Source organism: Falco naumanni, chromosome 2 (genome assembly GCF_017639655.2).
Source record: "Falco naumanni isolate bFalNau1 chromosome 2, bFalNau1.pat, whole genome shotgun sequence".
NCBI lineage: Eukaryota > Metazoa > Chordata > Aves > Falconiformes > Falconidae > Falco > Falco naumanni.
Genome location: NC_054055.1, coordinates 118390949 through 118411820, shown reverse-complemented (window position 1 = coordinate 118411820; position 20872 = coordinate 118390949). Strand labels below are relative to the sequence as shown.

The window sequence follows — 20872 nt, the reverse complement described above, 5'->3', positions numbered from 1 at the left end:
TGATGTAAGAGACATATCCCCAAACCAGTTCCTCGTCACCAATGAGCAGGAACCCAGAAGACCCTGGCCAGACTGCTTGTGAGTATGAAACTCTGCAGAAAATCAGCTTGCCTAGAGATATGGTATCATAAGACGTCCTTCTCCTTCCATAAGATCTTCCACTGTTGTTTTGTTGGGGTTTTTTTACACTAATTCCCTACAGCCTAACATCAGCAAAATACAGGTTGGTTGTTTCTCTGGGCTGAGGATCAAGAAAGGAGGCAGAGCCTTGGTCTGGTAGTCAAAATCTTATTGTTGACTGTTGCCAGGCTACTGACCTGCAGTTAATTATTACAGTTGGTAGTTAAGAATTTTCTTAATTAACTAATTAAGAAAAAAAGTTACCAGGTTTAGCAAAACCTTGGGCCATTTGTTATGCAACTTCCAGTGAAGCATTACAATAAATGAATTCGAGAAATTGATCTGGTCTGAAAAAAAAGAAAAACACAACCCCGACTTTCTGGAATGGTAAATATTTAAAGTCCAGTATCTGAACAGTGAAATTCTCAGCTTTTGGCTGTTATAAATGTGTTATTATTAATTATAATTACATTACGTTCCTGCTGTTGGCTTCTAGTTTTAGTGTTATGGTAGATAGAAGTCTTTCAATAAAAAATCATTCTTGATGTGCTTGTCACTACCCCTGAACTGAAACCAGGGAAGGGCACGCTTTGAACAGAAATGCAATGTGCTCTGTCACGCCGGAGTGCAACCCGAGGTTCCTGAGGAAGAAGCTCAGGTTTGTGCTGTTCCTTTTCAAAAAAATCAAGTTTCTGTCCTGGGGAGCTGTAGGAGCCAACTCTGCACTGAGTTGTTTCAGTCTTACGGAAACCTCGCTGTTTTTCAGGGTTTAATATTCTTGCTTTAAGCAAGCGGTGGGTTTTTTCGTTTGTTTTATTTTATTTTGGGGTTTTTTTTCATTCTTCCAAGATGAATTTCTTAATTTGGTCATGCCTGAGGGAAAGAGGGGGGTGTGAGGAAACCCCTTGCAGGCAATTCCGGGGCGAGGAAGGGCTGGGAGGCCATGAAACGCACTCGCCGCGTTACTGCTGAGCGGATCGTACCCGCTTGACCTGAGGCCGTCCCTGGAGGTGCTTCCACAGCGCGTGTGTGCGGCGCCGAGGGACGCGGTTAACGGCGCGCCCGGCAGCGCTGCCGTGATGGCGGGACTTGATCTGAAAGGCCTTTAACAAGCTGCACGGTTCCGCAGCGCGGCGGGCTGAGGGCAGGCGGGGCCGGGTCGCGGGGCCGCGTTGTTTCCTCCCTCCCGGCTTGCAGGGACTCGGCTGCGAACACCCGCAGGCCGCCTTACAGCTCGGAGGGGCCGCGGGGCAGGCGGTGACGGCCGGGGAAGCGGGGAGGGCGGGCAGCAGGGCTGAGGCGGGGCCAGGCCGGCTGAGCCCCGCCCGGAGGCAGCCTCGCCCCCGGGGAGCCTTGTCCGGCGCCCGGGAGGACGCGGCGAAGCGGCGGCTCCTCGCAAGGTGCGGCCGCCCCTCGCCCTCCTCCCGCCTTTTCCTGCCGGCGGGGGGCGGCCCCGCGCGGCGGCGGAGCCCTGGGGCTGCGGCGGCGGCGAGTGGCACCGGGTCTGGCTCGCAGCCGGTCGCCAGAAGTATAAAAAGGTTTTTAAAGCTGGCGAAGTTTCACAGGGGGTCGCAGAAGACTGGTGAGCCCCGCGCAGGGTGCCGTCGGTGGCCCGGGGACCTCTGAGGTGAGGTTTGGGGTCTGGCACGGTGAAGGGTTTGCGCTTACTTGCCCTAGTATTACACGCTGCTGTTAGCTTGTTTGGGGGGGGGGGGGGGGGGGTGTTCTTCTTTTTTCTCCACCCCCGTTCTCCTCTATTTTCTCCCGTAATACCGTAGATTTGGCTTGTGACTTAAAGAGACTTATTTAATACTCTGCTCCCTCATTGTGCAAAGTCTTGTAGCCACGCTGGGTGCGAGTGATGGTTTGTAAGGGCTTTAGTGGGTATTAAAGCGGAGAGAGAGAAGCTGCTACCGAAAACTCTGTTTTCCTGCAGGTGTGGTGTGTCTTTCACTGGTTTATAAACAATTCTACGCCTCAGAATTTCTCTCTCGCTTGTGATGCTGCCCCTTGATTTTTAGATGATTTTAGGAACGTCTACCTGCATTTCTTAGAGCTGTGCTTAAGTGTCTGGCTGCACTGTGTTGTCTGGCAAATTCGTTATTTGTTGGGCTTGTGGCAGAGGAAATCTTGTCTCCCGATTAAGTCTTGTTTCAGGATTTTACACATAGGAGCTTGGTCTGTGTACATGCTCGGTAATGGTAGAGTTGTATCAGGAGTTGTTTTAGCACAGCGCGTTTAAAAGTTAAAGGCAGGCTACTGGCTGTGTGTGCGCATTGTGTGCATGAGTCTGCCGGGAGTTTGTTTCTTAAAAAGATTTTTTTATCCCTCTGATTCACTTACTTATTCATCAGCCCTCCTTTTTTAAACTATATGGTATTGTAGAAAATGCTTTACAGTTGGGTCTTTCTTCTGTTTTTTCCATGTTGTGAAAATCCCTGTGAAGTTGGGCTTTGCTTATATTCTTGACAGAAAACACTCTTGAGACACATCAGCTAGTTTTGCAGACATTGGCAGAAAACCTCGGGTGTAGGGCATATGTGTTACAGAGATAGTTTACACGAAATAATGTTTCCACTTAAATACAACACCAGCTTCAGCTCCAGGCAGGTCCACAATTCAGTTGTATTGTGGCAATGTTAACTGATTGACAGAACGGAAAGCAGGTCAAAAGCAGTTCACTAGGGAAAACAGCAACACAACCTTATTTTTGCCCCTTTCCCACATTGGAAATATATTTGTATGCGGCAGGTGCTGTATGCCCCAGAAGTTCCCCAATATGTGCAATTTTGGACAGGTGGGGAGTCCTGAAGTCTTCAGAGAAGTTGCTTTTAATTTATCCCTGGCTCTCACAAGCTAACCCTGTCTCCCAGTGCCACAGCTAGTCCTGGACAACCAGTACTTCATGCTTCTGGTGGATTAATGCATTTGAAACTTCCGTCGTGACATTTTTTTTCAGCCCTGACTGGAGCACTTGTGTTGTATAACGAGATCTCTCAAAACTCACCCCCAGCCCCCAAAATTAGGTTTTTCCCATGTGACAAAGCTACTGTTGATGCTTGTACCCCGGAGATGTGATATCGCCTGAAGATGTTCTGTCATTGAGTCAACGATCTCTTCCTATCTGTCTTCAGGTGAAACAGATGTTCCCTTCCAAAATGACTTTCCAAGCTCTGGTTTTGTGTCTGGCTTTTGCAGGACTCGGAGAGGCAAATGGTAAGTTGCATTTCCTGAAATCTGCCTGAAAATGGTTGGGGAACTGGTTACAGGTTCCTGAGACTTCAGCAGTCGTAGTAAGAGGCAAAAATAAGTGAAATACAGATTGCTGGTGCCATTAGACATACATTAGATAGCTGAAGCACAGACATGGAGCTGGCAGATGTGACACAAGACCTCGTGGAGCAGCATTTAGAGGTGGGAGGGACATGCAGCATCCCCTGTCTACAATGGCACTGTTGTTCACCTGTGTTCACAACTTCCCATAATGGATCCTCTCCTCAGGGGGAAAAAATCTCTGTTTTTCTTTCCCTCCCTCTCAAATGCACTGCAAACTCTGAAGCTATGTAGTCCAGAAATTCCCTTCAGCCCGTTTTGCTGCTCAGTTCTCTGAGAATGGTTTAGTGTATGCTTCCCCTGTGCAGTCAGGCTTCCTCTGTTTTTTAGGAAACAAAAACTGAGTCTTTGCTGAGAATGGGAAGTCATGAGCTGATTTAGTAAAACTGAAGTGGACAGCCTGCAAGGATGGGTACAGAAATAGGGTATGTCTCTTTCTTTTAAACAGAAGAAAGCCAGAGCCTCAACCAATGTAAATCAACATTGGTATCTAGGAGCATGCGGAAGGACTTTTTGGTGAAGGAGGACTGGAGAAACAGTATTTAATTGATGGAGTTATTGTGCCTGGTGGTAATCCAGGCCTTAGAATCAGCTTTAGACTTCTGAATATGCCATGATGTCTGCCCGTGTCACTAACTACTTCATGTCATTGCAGTGGTTCCTCAGGCTGAACACAGATATGTGAAGGCGGGCGACAACGTGACTCTTGGCTGTTCCTTGACAGGACCCCAAGATGTTCTGCAAGTGACATGGCAAAAGGTCTCTGAAAAATCCCGCGATAACGTAGCTACATACAGTACCATAAAAGGATTGAAGATTCTCCAACCCTATCAGGACCGAATGAACTTCACGAGTCTGGTACTCAATGAGACAAACATCACTTTTTGGGATGCTAGAATGGATGATTCAGGGTGTTACGTGTGTATCTTCAATATTTTTCCTGACGGCTCCTTCTCGGGACATACCTGCCTGACTGTCTTTGGTGAGGTTCTCTGCAGGGATACGTCTCTAGTGGATAAAGAGGTGTTTTCTCACCCACAGCATTTCCTTGAGGACTCAGGAACTGCAGTGGTAGGAGCATCCCTCAGTGGAACGTGGTGTAGATGCAGAGCATTACTGCTGTGAGCAGGGTGCTGTGGGTTCATATTCAAGCCTGTTGTGGTGCTTTTGGCTCTGGCTTGTCCTGGTTTGTTTTTCCTGTGAGCAGAAGCTAAAAAGCGAGGAGTGGGACCTTTGTAAGTCCCCAAGCAATCCCAGCTGGAACTTGGGCAAACCAGCATTGCTTGTCGCAGTTTCCTCTTGGTGCCAGGTACAACCCCAGTGCTATCAGTGGCAGTGCCAAATTCCACCATTGATAGGAAATTAGCAGACAGGAGAGCAACGTGGACCAAGAAATGGTCTTGCTTTAGCAGATTATTTTAAAACCTGGGATTTCAGGTTGAGTGAAACCTTTGGGGTATATGACTCTAGCATAAGGGAAGGAGTATTGAAACATGGTGGGGACCTGACCCAATGAACTGTTCTTGTGTTCCTGTGCCATGGGGCTCAGTGTGGATTCAGTAAGTTTTGCTCTGGTTGATAATGGTTAAACTGCTATTACTGCTTATGACCAGGTGCTCATTGTGGTGATGGATTGTCTTATTTGTGTGTTGGAAGGTCTCAATGCATCTGTCCATTACAACATTTCCGAAGGTCATTTGATAGCCATCTGTAATGCTGTTGGCCTCCCAGAGCCCACCATCACCTGGAACAACTTGTTCAATTCTACTCCTGCACAGGAGACAGTCAGGCACACCAATGGGATTGTGTCCATCACCAGTAAACTGGAAATCCACAACGCTCAGAGCATTGATGCAAAGAACTTGACCTGCACAGTAAGCAACACGAAGGAAAAAATGGAATTGCCTGTGAAAATACAAGGAGGTAGGTGAATGATACAAGTGACTTGGTAGCATTCTCTTTGCCTCTGTGTTTTGCAATAGCATGTTTGGATAGCAGTCTGCTGGGAAGAGGAGGGAGTGAAACACAGACGTGCCAAGTAAGAAGAAAGATCATACTTTGGGTTTGTTGCCGTCATTGAGGCAGTAACATATTGAGGCCCTCTGCAAGAGGAGTAAAAAGCGAAACTAGTCCACTAGGGAGCTGTGGGTTTTAGAGGCACCACGCGTTTTGCAACAAGTTGAACTTCAGTTCTCACACAGGCCTTCATAGTTTCTTTGACAGTCCAAAGGCAGATATAAGTATTTGTCACCTGATACCGATCTAGATGAAGTAAAAACTCTGTGGGTCGCTGAATGAACACTGAAATGGAATTTTTGAAATTAATAACAAACTATCTCTGAGCAACAATTAATCAAATGTTTTAGTTAAACTTACTACATATTTTGGTGCAGCTAACCTGTGTATTGTGTTTTAGTTTCTCTAACTCTTTCCCTAAGACACACATGCATTGCAGTAATGGTCAGGGAGGAGGAGTATTTCCAGGCAGATGGGAAGGTGATCAGTTGAAGATACGTTGGTTTTATGCAGAAATATTAAATACATCAGTGTATCATCTGAATACCTTGTAGTGCTAATTTATTTCTTCTTCCAACATTCTATTCTGCTGGAAAGACTTTCACCCCAATTCTACAGATGAGAAATAGAAACATTAAAAGCTTAAGTACTATTCTGAGTTCATACAGGAACATTGGCTTAGGTGATTTAAAATTCACCTGTCTCTAAAGCCAGAGCCTTAAAAGGAAGACGGCTTGGAAATTAGGAAAACAGCAAAAGCAGACTGGGATTGTGGGTTAATTTCCAAATTACGTACTCAAGCAGTGGTTGTTACAGGTATAGTAGTAAAGAGTAAGATCTGACTTCTAATATCTTGCCTCTAAAAGTTCAAAAGCAAATTGGTTCTTAATTCTGAGTGAAAATAATTGAAAAAGCCTAATAAATCTTTTTGTCCTTTCTCAAATACAAAATTCTTTTTTTTGACCTTTTGAAAGGGAAATGTATATCGGAAAGCAAGGAATTAAGACTGTTGTTATTCCTTGCTAGGAGAATGGAAAAATCAGCCAATAGCTTGGTGTTTTAACAATTTTGTAGTTTAGAGAAAGAGAAATTCAAGTTAGTAGTTCAACCTAGCTTCACTAAAAGCATGATATAGTTTTGGCTTGATTCAAATAAATTTTAATTCAGAAAGTCTTCCAGCGAACATCAGTGAGTGTTGAAAGCCTTCGTGTTATCATTTTGATTAATGAATGTCAAATGAGGTGACTGATGTCTAACCACAGAGAGACATTTATGCTCAGATGTTGGGTAGAGCTACTTGCAGGCGTCAGAAAATTGGTTGTCTTGTTTTCTGAAAGTTAACTTAGTCTTTGGGAGAGTGGTAAGTGTTTAACAGTGGAAGGAATAACTTCTAATTTACAAACAAAACCTTCAAATTCTGAACGAACAAAAATCTCTTCAGAAAGTGTCAAGACTTGTGTAAAGTTCTGCTTATGTACACATACCATCTACTGTATCAGTTGTGGGAATGACAGTTTTCTTTGCCATGGATGAACATGAGCACAGCTTTTCTTCCCAAAACACTTTCTGTGGGCAGGTAGGTTTGTCTTTGAAGATACACGTGTTCATTCTCTCTTCTGAGCAACTGCTGCTTTCATGTAGCTCAGCAATGACTTCCACAATTTCAACAAGGAGCCATTGTTATTAATCGGACATCCTCTTGGCTCTTTTTGCTCTTTTTCCTATAAACTACCTTAGTTTGGTGTATTTTTTTTTTCCTTTCACAGAAGGATCCTGGTTGCTATGGCTGACAGTTACTGTGGGGATTTTAATTGTCCTCATAGTTCTGATTCTGGTCATGCTGTGCTGGAGGAAGAGGATATGCAGGAGGGATTGAAGTGGTGAGTCACTGATGCATGGAAACCAATGGTTCTCTTAAAGCCCGTACTGTAAGGTCTGGTCGGTTTGCAGAGAAGAATGAGACTTTATTGAGATACCATTAACGGGTATGAGGCTTTCATATTTGAGAAGTAAACTTTATATAATAATTATTTACAGTTATTAGAGGCTTCCTCAGTTAGATGGAAGTAATGCAAGACTACACATTGTGAGGCCTTCACTGAGAAGGAGAAATGAATGCTTTTAAAACCTCAAATATAACTTCTTTAATTGTAAAATGTTTGTGAACTTTCCATTGATCCTATAACCAATTCAGAAGAGAAAATTTCTGTTGAATTTTTGGACCAACCTGGAAGTTAAAGAGCAAGGAGTTGGGTTTTTTTTAAGACCCAGAAGAAAATGGTGAAATGCTCAAAAGGAAGATGTATCTTTATTCTAGAACAACTATTCCAAACACAGATGAGTTTGTACTAAGGAGACCTCGAGGCAGAGGTCTGGGATCACCCAGTAGCATGGATCAGAGAGTGACCAGGCAAAGAGAGCTCTAAAAAGTGCAGATGGTGCCTTGCAGAGTTTTGAAGCCCCTTTGTTGCATGCCAGATGGGGAGAACCACACTGGGATGCTGTGTCTGCACTGGTGCCGGAAGCGGGAGCAGGGTCGGTCAATGAAACATTGCTTGACAAGACTAGGTGGTTCATGTTTAGACTAGGCTGAGGGTGTTAGCGTACCTCCTGGTGTGATTCTGGCCCTTTGGATATTGGTGGCTCCCCAGGCAACGCCCGCATGTGGTTCCAGCAATAGCTTCTAATGGGACTGTCCCCAGCAGGCAGTACAGTTGGCTTCACAACAGGTTTCCTGTGCCCTTCACCACTGCTAGGTATCAGGCTTGGAACCCTCAAGCAATTTCATGCATCCTTGTCCCATGTCATGGGTCATGCAAGACATGATTTCTTGCTGCGGAAACGCCGCTGGATGCACAACAGTAGAATCTGCACATAATTTTGGAAATGTCAAACAGACCCTCACCCCTCTGCCTCGTAAGAGAAGTATAAGACACAGAAAAGCATAATATGTTTAAACTGAAAGCACTGCGCTTTCTTCCTTAGCTAATGGCGCAGAGCTTGAAGCCTCCCTGTGTCAGCAAGAGAAGTGGGGTCTCACACCCCACTCCCTGGGAAGACATCTGGATTCCTGGCCCCATGTGTGTGCTGGCATGTCACAGAGTTGAGACTTCATGTAAATACCTGTTCGTTGAGGCAGAGGGGGTAAATTAGATGAGCAGGGTTTAGCAGTGGGTGTAGGTTTGTTGTATCAGAGTTTATCAATAAAAGCAGGATTTGAGGGACTTGAGTTGGTTGTGTTCCTTTCCATTTATCGTGGGGTCTCTGATGTGAGGATGTGACTTCTGCAGGGAGCTTGTTAGTCATTCAGTCTCTGTTCTTTTAATAATGTAGTCTAATTTTTGTCAGTCTTGGCCTGTATCTTTCATATTTCTTTTCATTCTACATTAGATAACAAGCAGAGCCTTTCCAGTCTTGTCAAGATGCCTGGTTTTTAAAGTAAAACAACATTTGAGTGGCTGGGGACCCTTCTCCATCAAAGTTTTTTCTCTTCTGCTTCTGCTGTTGAGAATGTGGTTGGTTTTTGCTTTGCTTTTATTTTTGTTGTTTCCTCCTTCTCCATGGTAGATGCTTGGCAATCGGGTGAAGAGCTGAGTTCAGAGTTCACGTCCCATCCCTCAGGCATTTGCCTTGTCTACCAGTTACAGAGCACAAATATGTTTCTTGCTGAAAACATCCCAGGTGAAGGGTCTTCACATTTTGCAAAAAGGTGCTTGTTTGTAAACAAACTGAGCAGCCTTTGTGGCGAGAGCTGATGCACAGGCTTTAGAAAACTCAAGCTTCATTCTCTGCCAAGCAGATGCAAACCTGGCCATGCTTATAGCTTGATTTAAGAGTAGGCTGCAATGAATTGCCAAACCCATGCTGGAGGTTTCTCAGTGTTACTGTTCTAGTAAAAAGTTACTGTTTCCTACCTGCCTCAACTAACAGCTTACCTGTAGACCACACCAACATAAAGTGGTCTGGTTAACAAGTCAGGTGTCTGGATTGAGGCACAATAAAGGCTCCTCGTCTGAATAAATACCTGTGACTTACCTATTGCATACATGTCTCAGCCTGAATGCTTTCCACAGCATCAGCTGTTTATTTCAAGGCTTGTAGGATACTTGTATTTCAGCCTGGCCGGTTAAAAAGCTTTACAGTCAGTTCTCAGGACCTAGCAGTCTGCAGGGGGATAAAATTCCACATAAACGGCTTTCTGGAGGCTTGTTGTGGTCTGTGATGAAGGGCTATTTCACAAATGGATATAAAGGCCAGCGTGGTTTTGTTTCTTTTTTTATTTTTTAAAGCACTGGTACATTGATCTCTTTTGGATAGCTTATGCATGTTTTGCCATGTGGAAGCTTTAGAAATGCTCAAATAGTATATTTGTATTTAAAAAGCTATAACAACAGGACAAAAAGTTATTGGAGTTTGTTATTGAATAAATACAATGCAACCTAAGAAAACTGAGCAGATTCGGTGAACTTGGAAGAAGAAAGCTTGAAGAATAGACGTGGAAAAAGGCACTAGTTCAGATGAAAAAAATCCCTTCTGCAGAAAGCACCAACATAGCAAAGGATTTCTTCCTGTTTGGGAATTTATACATTTGAGTTTTCCTTCAAGTGGAAATTTTACGGAACTTAGATTAAGCAGCATTAAATTGTTTCAAGATGTTTGTGTCTGAATACAGCCAACTAACTGTATTTCAAAGAGATGCCAAATCTCAGCGTAACTCAGTGTTTCAAAGGTGCTATAAAACAGATTGAAAATACCTCTTTATTACCAGCTAGAGATCTCTTAATACCCTGAACAGGAATTAAAGATGCCCTGATTATTATTTTTTCAAGTTTGGAAGTTGCTACAAATAATATAGATTCAGGTTTGTTAAGCTGCAAATAGCAACTTGGTTGATCCGCTATAATAAATAGGTATCAGAAATCCAAATTTTGGTGGCCAAAAATGTCCTGAAAATAGAAGTTTTGTGCAGAAAACTGCACTTATTTGGGAAACTTTGCAAGAGCAAGTACTTGTACACACATCCCATTACTTTGTTTATAGTAAAGATGGGAGTTGTTGAAAGAGCCATTACAGCAGTATCCTCTAGTGTTTATTCAGTTTGGGGAAGGCTGTGTTTCTAAACTTTGGCTTAAAAGTTATGGCAATTCTTACTTCATGTATATAACTTGGCATGTTTCTTCAAGGGGATTTGCTTTGATGTACAGCTGTTTTTTCTAATATTGAGAGACTAAGTAGTTGAGAAAAACATAGCAGTAGCTCAGTTTTAGGAGGCTTTTCAGAATAATTTTTCCTAAAGTGACAGCTGAATACCAGCCATTCAGATGATAAACTCAAGGACATAACTCCCTCTTTCATGAGGCAGATGGATATAATGCACCCTGATCCCAGAGGAACGGGTCTATGGCCATCGTGTCGCAGCTGGGAAGGCTTATTTTAGAATCATTTTGGTTTCCTTTCAAGTGTGGCTTTATTGTGAGCAGATTATATTTGTTCTGTTTTGAATTCCCCAGAATAGCAAAACTGCGCATTTTTGTAAGAAAAAGTTGTTTTGCTTCCAACAGCCTCACTCCTTTACTCCTTAACACTACACAAAAAAAAAAAACCAACCACCAAAAAATAAACAAAAAAAACCCCAAACCCACAGCATAAAAACAATGTAACCAGACCTAATCAGAGCTAATGAGGGGAGAAATAAAAAAAAAACCAAAAAAACCAACCCACTACCAAAAAAACCAAACCCACTCAAAACATACAAAAATGTCAGTGGAGGGCTGATTCTGCTGTCAGGCTGCCCGTCCAGTTCCTGCAAGCATAAATATTTTGCAACACAAGTGAGGATGTTTTCTGGATGTAATCACACATTGCTTCCAAACAGCTCCAGTTCCCTAATAAGTCAGTTAACTTTCTGTTTACAAAATAATGCCTAGCAGTACCCTTCCGACCGTGCCATATTTAGAGTATGGGTGCTCTTTCCGAGCTTTCCATGATTTAGTACTGCCTGTTTTCATTGCAAAGGACGGGGATGGCTGGTGCTTAGTTCTTTTTGACGTCATGTTTTCCCCCAGCATATTTTGCTGCGGAAAGCACGCTCCTCGTCCTGCTTTATGTTTCAGAGAAGAGCCGGGAGAAGGAATGGCAGAGAAGGGAGGAGGGGAAGATGCGTGGGTAAATTCAGGTCTCCTGGGGCATGGCTGGGTTTTTTGTCTGGAAGGATGAAATAAATCCTGTTTGCTGCCGATAGGATGAAGGTAACGGTGTAGGAAATACCTCAAAGCTTGTCCTATCCATCTGAAGGGGAGGTATCGAAGTATAGGCTATTAACCCCTTTCTTTGCAGAGGCGGTGGCCTTTATTTTGCATGATCAACACGATTTCTATGTGTCATATCTGCAGTTCTAGTTCATCATGCAGAAATTTTTCAGTCCTTCATTTTCTTTTTCATTTCAACAACAGGGCTTTGTATAAAACCAGAAAATAAAATGGCTGGGAGCTGAAAAGGGAAAACCCCATAGCGCTTCTGTGTTAAATGAACAGTTGCCTCACTGTTTCAGTTTCTTGTTTACTTCCTTGTAAGAATTATTCCTGTGCTAAATCTGGAAATGTTTTCCCTTTGCAAAATACCTTGGCTGTATGCAGAGTTATTAGATTAGGAGATGGAAATCTTTTTCTTAATCTTCTACACAAAAAGTAAGGATGACATATATTTTATTGTTTTTTTTCAAAGCCACATAAAAGTAGTGTCATAAATTTGGTCTCAAACATCAGAATGACATTCTGAAATATCAAACTATTTATGTATTCAATAAGTAACCTTATTTGTATATTACCAACCAGGAAAGCTGGTTTGCTGTTCAGAGTTTATAAATCCATTTAAGGTCTTGTATCTCACAGTCATATTCTGAGTTCTGCACTGTATGTGGTTTCCAGAATTAAAAAAAGGTTGGCTTAGTAGTAGGTATGTAGCAGGTTTTTGTAAAGAAAATAATGTACTCTTATATTCAGATCTTTAACTCTGAAATATTGTTTGAACAGGTGTTGATGGTCTTAGTTTAATAAAAAAAAGAACAGTGTAATAACTTCTCTGATTCATTTGGTGTTGTATTAGTAGGAAATGGAAAATGCCTTTTTTCTTCCTTTGCTTTTTTTTTTTTCCCTTTCCATAAATCATTCTTATTATATGCAAATAGATTAATACTAAATTCTGAAATTTTTTCATGCCTTATTCTGTGTCTCTTGTTTGGAAATGCATTCTTGTTGGTTTTTTTTTTTCTACTTTTTAAATACACAGTAAGGCTTTGCACTCCACTGCCAATTTCTACATTCAAACAGGGACATTAACAATTGCCCAGTTACTTTCAAAGTACCTTCACAAGTTTTCAGGAGATGCAGGCAAGTGAATCTCAAGCCATGCTTGTGTTGAGGCAGAGGGGCAGGTTATGGGCTGTGCTGCGTAGCGGTAGCTCAGGCGGCTGCAGCCATGAAGGGCTGGCTGATGGTGCAGTGCTGCCAACACGCTTGTTGCTGCAGCATTTACCTGAAGGCAGGAATGGCTTGTAAGCAGATCTTCCCAAAGTTCTACTATACATGGTATGGCAGGGTGTGCAGACTTCATCCTGATGTGTGTGTAGATCTCCTCCAGGTTTCTGAGGAGGACGGGCTGCTGTTTAAAGCAATAGGAAAGTGCAGGGCAGGATAACCAGTGAGCAGGCTGAAGGCATGCCACCCTGTGCCCCCAGGGAGGGCTCCGAATGCTGGCAGGGCAAAGGCTAGGGGTGTCTCTTTGGCGGTTGTTTCTAGACAGCTTAACCAGCGCTGTAGAGTGATTTAGAATACTTTTAGGGTGGAAAGACAGTATTTGGGAAGGGGGAGAAAAAAATCTAGCTGTTTATAGAGTACTGTAAGCTGGGTTGATTTTTAAGTCTTGGTGACTGAAATTGCTAGGCCAGAAGCTTTAATTTAAATCTTGCAGTGTTATTCTCTCCTTCGCTGTCTTCATTAGTTTACTTAAAAATAAATGTTCGGTTTTGTGGTTGTACTGTAATAACGGCAGGTTTTCCTTCAGCGATCACAAACCGAAATTCACATGAAAATAGATATGTTGTGTACAATAAGCCACCTGAGGTCAGGCTTTTTTCAATTATGTTCTCTCTTCTACACTGGTGATGTCTTTTGGAAGCTACTGACGAGCAGGGTCCCTTGGCTTCCTCCCAAGGTGAAATGGTTTGTAAGTCAGCTCCTGCCCTTCTGCTGACAGTAAATGGCTTTGAATGGGGTGTTGGCAAGCTGGGTAGTTTATGCTCACCCAAGCAGAAAATGCTGTTGCGTGGTGTGTAGCACGGCATTTTCATAACTGTTGCTTTCAGGCTTTCTCATAAATATGCTTCTATCCTGGTTTCAGCTGGGATAGTGTTCATTGTCTTCTTAGTAGCTGGTGCAGTGCTGTGTTTTGGATTTGGTGCGAGAACAATGCTGATAGCACAAACATTACCTAGCAACAGCCAAAACCATCAGTGTGTTAAGTCAAAGATTTTTCAGCTTCTCAGGCCCTGCCAGCTGAAGGCTTGGGAGACAGGGGCGGATGGGAGCAAAAGAAGTCAGGAGGGGACACAGCCAGGACACCTGACCTGAACTAGCCAGAGGGATGTTCCATAGCACATGATGTCATGCTGAGTATATATGAGCTGGGGGAAGAAGGGGGACACGTTCAGTGTTACAGTGTTTGTCTTCCCAAGTAACTGCAACGTGTGCTGGAGCCCAGCTGTCCTGGGGATGGCTGAGCCCCTGCCTGCCCTTGGGGAGCAGCGAATGAATCCCTGGTTTTGCTTTGCTCACATGCGTGGCTTTTGCTTTACCTATTAAACTGCCTTTGTCTCAGCCCAGGAGTTTTCTCACATTTACTCTTCTGATTCTCTCCCCCATCTCACCTGGAGGAGTGAGAGAGTGTATGCATGGGGCTTGGTTGCCAGACGGGGTTAAACCGTGACTGTCCTTTTTGGCACCCAGTGTGGAGCTCAAAGGGTTTGAGATAGCAACAGATTTGTTTGGACTATGCTAGGTCAGATTTATAGCCGTTATCTCTGTTTAGCTGTTAATCAGCAGGTTTCTGTGCTTGCTGCTCTTTGCTTGCCTTACTGTACATTAGAGTCTAGAGCTCATTAGTGGCTGGCTGCCTTTTCTTTGCTTTCCCTGCTTGCTGTACCGCTGATCATCTTACTGTGCTGTGCCCGGGAACATTCTGATAACAGCAATGATGCTATGTCTGGGCTGGCAGATGGCCAGGGCATGGCTGCTGTTTCTGTGCTGCTCTACTGGACAGGCTGGAACTCCAGTGTGAACTAGAGTCAAAGGGGCTGTGACCTGTGGATGAGTCCGTGTAGGAGCAGGACACCCCGAAGCATCTGTGGCTGTCAATAAGTCCATGTCGGAGCATGGCTGAATTAATCCTGAAGGGTCTGCGGTTGTATCTGTGCCACAGCAGGTATGCCTCTGAAGGGACTGTGGCCCAAGGACAAGTCCACACAGGAAAAGGTGCACCTTGAAACTTCTGTGGCTGTGCGTGATGTCAAGCTGGAGCACCTCAGAGCTTGTGGTCGTGGATAAGCTCATGACAGAGCAGATACACCCCTGGAGGGACTGCAGCCAGGGGTGAGGCCACGCTGGCGCAGGTCTACGGTCATGGCCCATGGATAAGGCCACGCTGGAGAGCAGGTGAACCTCACAGTGACTGTGTCTGTGGATGAGTCTGTGCCACAGCAGGCATACCCTGGAGAGGCTGAGGTTCAGCTTGGAGCAGGCACAACCCTAAGGGACTGCAGTCTGTGGATTAGTCCAACCCAGAGCAGGGGCAAGGGAGGGAGTTCATTGCAATATTAATCCCTATAACCTGGTCCAAAGGGACCAGGGGTGGAGAATGTAATATGGAAGTACCTTTAAAGTGTTGTAACCCATGGTTTGAGCTTAATGTTACAGGAATTACTATAGCAGGACCACCTGAACCATTGGAGGACAAGCCTTACAAGAAGTGCAAGTGCAGCAGTGACCTGACCTGAGCTGGTTTTGGTGCCCAATAACCCCATAAAACACACAACTTGTTCTGTCCTGAGTGACCACCGCAACAGATGGACCCAAAGTCATGAACTAAATGAAGTCAAGGACATTTTGTGGACATTTTTATAGACATTTTTACAGGAGTGGTCCGTAAACTAGGGGAGTGATTTCTGTGCCTTGTATCAAAGGACGGGAAGGGTGGTGGTGGTTAATGAGGTTGTGTTGGAAAGTGTGGCATGATGTAACTGGTATGGAATAAGGGGTGGATACTGTCCTGCTTTCAGCTGGGATGGAGTACTCTTCTGATTCCCTCCCCTATCCCAGTGCGGGAGGAGTGAGCAAGTGGCTGTATGGTGCTCGGTTGCTGGACGGGGTTAAACCACAACAGCTTCCAAAGGAATTTCTGTTGCTTAAGAAGAAAAGGGGAGAAGGGAAAAAAAATTCCCACTGGTTTTAAGACTGTTCTTCCTCAAAGCTTAACAAAATATGAAGGGAGCTGATCCCTTTGAGGGGTTTGGGGGAGTTGTTGTCAGTGTGGGATGAGCTGGATGGAGCGATCGCTGACAGCTGGGAGCGGTGCTGCCTGTGGCTCTGCAGGCGACTCCTGTGGTGCTTGGGGCAAGTGGTGCTGGGCTTGGGTATTCTGGGTTTAGGAATGGATCCTTTTATGTAACGACACTTTGTGTGGCAAGCGTGCATCTATGCTCTTAAAAAATAAGGTAGCTTCTGAAATTTAGGGTAAGGTATCATCTGTAGTGAGCAAAGGAAGCAAGGGGGAGCACAGGCTGAAGCCTGTTTCGGTGTGGTTTAGGAAGATGTACTAATTGTATAACAGGGAGGGGTCCTATGGTTGTTCATCAAACGGCAGTTTTGTGACTGTTCCTTCCCACTTTCCCCACTGTGCATTTCTCACCAGCCCTCCCCAACCCCGACAGCAACCACACAGCTCAGCAAGACCTGTGGCAGCAGCACAATGGCCACAATTCATGCTTTTTCCTGTTTCGTTTTGTTTTCTAGGATCCTAGGGGATTTCCATTCACTTATGAGATCATTACAGCCCAGCAGCCTGAAGTCAAGATTACAAGCAGTGCCTTGGCTGGGAAGAAACAGCAATAAAAAGGAAAAACATCACATACACTACCCTATCTAGATGCTGAGCTGATCGCTGAAAAGATTAGCGTTAACGTTTTTTTTCCGGTCTAGATGATTAATCGTAAAATGTTGGACCAGAGGGATCACTTAGTCCGCTCCTCTGCTGCCAGACAAAATCTGCTTTGCTCGTACCACTCTTGGGTACTGCTAGCATGCAAAAGGTGTTTGCCTTCTTCCGGTTGAGTTTTCAAAAAATATCCGTGGATGGAGGATCTGCAGGCTCTCTGGGGATCCTCTTCCAGTGCCTAATTGTTCTTGCAGAAGAGAGGGTTTTAATTTTTTCCAAAATCTGTCTGCAATTTCACTTGCAGCAACTGTGCATTCATCCGTTCTCTTCCTGTCATCTGCTTTTCCTTCTTTTATCCAGCTTATCCAACTCCTTTTCCTCAGTGAATGTGTGAATGTGCCAGCAAGTCTTGCTTAACTCTCTTTGGAGAGACCAGGTAGACTCAAAACCACAGGGCTCAGACCACACCAAATGTGCCAAAATTACTGGGGAAGAACAACAGGGCTCCAAGCCGGTGGCAGATGGAAGGCAGCAGCAGCCACAGTTGGGAAAGAAGAGTTGCAAGTAATTTATTTTATTCGGGTTTTCTTTCTAACCCAAGTGTGTGTGGTTTTTTAAACGTTTAAGTGTGGAGGAGATGGAAACACAGCCCAGTAATGGAAGTATTGACATCCCCATCTTTCCTTTCTCTTACGCTGACGTTCTCTCTGTTTTTTTCTGAAGCAAATCCTAATAACTCAGCCTACTCCTTGCTTAGCTGTCAAAATGCACAGACGAGGTTTGTCAGTAATTCTCATGGTCATCTTATGCCCTGTTCAGAACAGTCTCCCCGTCTTCATCCTTTTTTTGTTGTGCCTTTAAACACAGACAAATCGCTCTGCTGGCCAAAAGCCATTATTCTGTGCTTGGACCTTGTTGTTACACGCTGAGCTAACTATCGTGTGTCACTGTGTGGCTGTAACGGTGTCAGCGGGAGTCTTGCAGAGGCTGGATTTATTGCTTTGCCATGGTTTTGGTAGCAGGTAAGGACACTGCCCTATCACGAGCTGGGACCTAACTCTGCTCCTGCCCCAAGTAGGGCTGGAGCTCCTCTTCCCCCCCCACTGCTCCCAGTTGCTCCTCGCTGCCTGCCCAAGCCCGCTGAGCTGGCTCCGCTTGCTGTGCGGCAGCGGCTCCCGGTGAGAGCAGAGCGCTCCGGGCATTGCCTTGTTGTGGCCGGGATAGAGTTAATTTGCTTCATAGAAGCTAGCATGAGGCTACTTTATTATTCTGTCCCCCGTCCCACGTGGGGGGAGTGAGCAAGCAGCTGTATGGGGCCTGATTGCCGGCTGGGGTTAAACCCCAACAGCCTCCCAGTGTCTCGACAGGGCCCTGTGCTGGCTTCATGGGTTAAGGCTGCTAAAAACAAGCCTACCTCTGGGCGTACTGACTTTGTGGCCCGTTTTACTGACAATAGACGGATGGCAGGACTGCAGGTGGTCCTCTGGTGATTTTTGTTCCGCTGACAAGTGCTAATATTTAAGGTGTTTCTCAGTCTCCCTTCTGTCTGAGTATTTGTCATTGTATTGGGATCACTACCAGTATCCTTTTGTCTTTTGGGTTTGGTTAGCATTTGCTTTTGCATCTGAAATATTCTGTCTTACTGAGTGCAGCATTTTTGACTGTGCGTTTTATGTTTACCGAGAGTACAAACTGTCAATCTGAAAAATCAACAGAGAAGATTTAGCAGGTGCAAGACTAATGACTTACTGTTCAGAACCAGTATTTTGTTGTAACTGGAGTGGCAGCCTCCCTAGAGTCTGGCAAAAAGGAGGGGGAGGTGTGTGTATATGTCTGCATGTGTTACTGAGGATGTGAAAGGTGGCATTCACTGTTCCTCTTGTAGGTGCGGTATGAATTATTTATTTATATATTTCACTTTTTCTAATTAAAGAAAATAAAATTCTGATCCAGCCAAAACACCAGCTGCTCCATTTCCCCCCACCTTGCTTGTTTGTGATACTAGAAATGCTTCATTGCAAGTTGGGTTTTTTAATACTTACACTTTGCTTCCTTTCTGTACAGGCAGTGGGACTTCAAGGAGGTTTTAAGGTGCTTTGGTTCTGGGGTGGCTTTTTTTTTTTGAAAAAAAAAATATTGAGCAAAACAACTTTTGAGATTAAATTTACAGAAGTATTTTTAACCCGAAGTTTACTTCAGATTTGAAAATAAGTTCAGTCGGTCAAAACCCTGTATTTTATGTTTTTAGAGGTAGTGTGTGTGTGTCACGTTCATTGCTTATTTATTCTTTATCTGAAGTTACGTGCTGTACTAATGTATTGACTGTCCTGTTTTCTGTATTTGCCTTTGCTGAAAAGAAGCCAAATAAAGCAACTTTTAACATAAGGCCATGTGATTCCTTTCATTTGTAGCACACTGCTTGTGAACCTTTATAAATCAATGAGAGAAGCATCACACTTGAGCTCTAAGTACATGAATAATTCCTTAGGGAAAGGCAGCGGTGACCTTTAAGACATACAACCTTTTGAGGTGAATTGTGAAACCACAGTAATTCTTGTTTATAAGCCCATAAGCTTGCCCTTTTCTTTTTAAAAGACGTGATAGTGAGAAACTTGGATCTAGTTAAAAGGACATGGGAACACTGCCATCTCCCTGCGGGAGCTGAGTGTCATGGGATTATCTCCTGGGTCTTGCAATACCTCTTGAAAAAGTGAAAAGCAGCAGTTAGTTGGTTGTCTGAGCTCTACCAGTGAATAGAATAGAACAGACGGTGATTTCTAGAGGTTTGTGAGGTTGCAATCTCTTGATTTTTCAGGGAAGGAAATGGTTGCTACTAATGCTTTCTGAAGAACTTCCTACTAGGTGCTGGCCAGGCGCGCAAGTCTCATTGCTGACGTACCTCACCCTGAGTGATGGGAGTTAGTAGTTTCTTCTCCTGGGAATTTAGTGCTCCGAGATCAGCCAGGTCACCTCTCCAAGCACAAAGGTAAGGTAGTGATCCAGCAGCACTGCCGCCCTGAGTGCGGCGTGGGGCAAGCTGTGGTTTTCCCAGGCAGAAGAGCAACTTCTTCCACACCGAAGAGCCGAAGGGCTGCGTGCCGTGGCCCAGGAGCTCCGGGTGTAGCTTGGCCCATCAGCGGTGAGGTGAGTTGTGCTGGCAGAGCAGGGCAGGAACCAAGGAGTGGTTCCAGGGCTGAGGCGGTTCAGGCAGGGCTGGCTGACCTTGGAGAGAGTAGTTTGGCCACCCATAGCTTCACGAAAGGTAAACAAACCCAGACCAGCAGTTTTCCTCACCTCAAAGTTGCTGTGAAACTTGTGAAAGGTTGCTTTTTTGGCTGAAAGCCTGCTGCTCAGAACCTGTCAAGATGTTTGCTTTAGTTCTCGAGTCACAGTAAATTGTTTAGTTCCTGCAGCTGTGTCCTCTCTTTGTGTGCCTTTGTCCCTAGCATGCTAAAGATGCCATTATTTTTAGTTTTGAATTGTGCTGACCATGGGGCAGGGAAGATGAAGTGTCTGCTGGAGATAACTTCCATGCACGGCTGTGGTGATGGAAAGAGAACATCTCCAAAACCCCAGCAGGCAGGGCTGGGTTTCCAGGAAAGATTGAGTTTGCCAAAAAGAATAAATCTCCTCTGATGGCAGTATGAGAATTACTTTTTCTTTTTGCCTCGGGTATTTTCTCATTGCCTTGCCTCACTGAGCACCCAGCTCGAGGTCAGGGCAGCTGCTCCAGCTGCTTCTGAAGAAGTGGTGAATGCACACTTGGGGTTTTTCCTGTATCCTTTCCTCATCCTTCACCAATCTGTGAATTTTCCCTCTGCACAATATATTTCCAGTCTCCAAGTCTGACAAGTAGACTTTCTAGATGCTTTGGGGTGACTTTTCACCTGTCGTGTCATCCCATGTACCTGCCTGCTTCACTCCTATGTCACCCTGGCTGCTGCCCTGCTAACTGAAACGCTGTTTGCGTGGAAGGCATGGTGGCAGCTGCTCTCAAAGTCTGCTGCATAACAAAATGTCAAGGAAGGAAGTGCAGGATAATTTTGGAAGCTGAGAGGATGTACTGGAGGGGATTGTCTGGATTATTTTTTTTTTTTCTCTAAGATGGACTGAAGTTAGAATCAGCACTGGACAAGAAATTGTGTGTTGTTGACCAATATTTATCACCATCACCCAGAAAGGTTTAAAGAGCTTTTGG

The 20872-nt window shown here is 44.5% G+C and overlaps 1 protein-coding gene across 1 annotated transcript; it reads left to right on the top strand.

Annotated features, from left to right (window-relative positions):
* The first annotated feature begins 1472 nt into the window (after positions 1-1472).
* LOC121083093 (OX-2 membrane glycoprotein-like) lies at positions 1473-19059 on the top strand. Its single transcript, XM_040583047.1, has 6 exons — positions 1473-1747; positions 3255-3336; positions 4109-4435; positions 5110-5376; positions 7236-7349; positions 16533-19059. The coding sequence occupies exons 2-5, from the start codon at positions 3264-3266 to the stop codon at positions 7343-7345; spliced, it is 777 nt and encodes a 258-aa protein (XP_040438981.1). The 5' UTR covers positions 1473-1747; positions 3255-3263; the 3' UTR covers positions 7346-7349; positions 16533-19059.
* The last annotated feature ends 1813 nt before the right edge of the window (positions 19060-20872 follow it).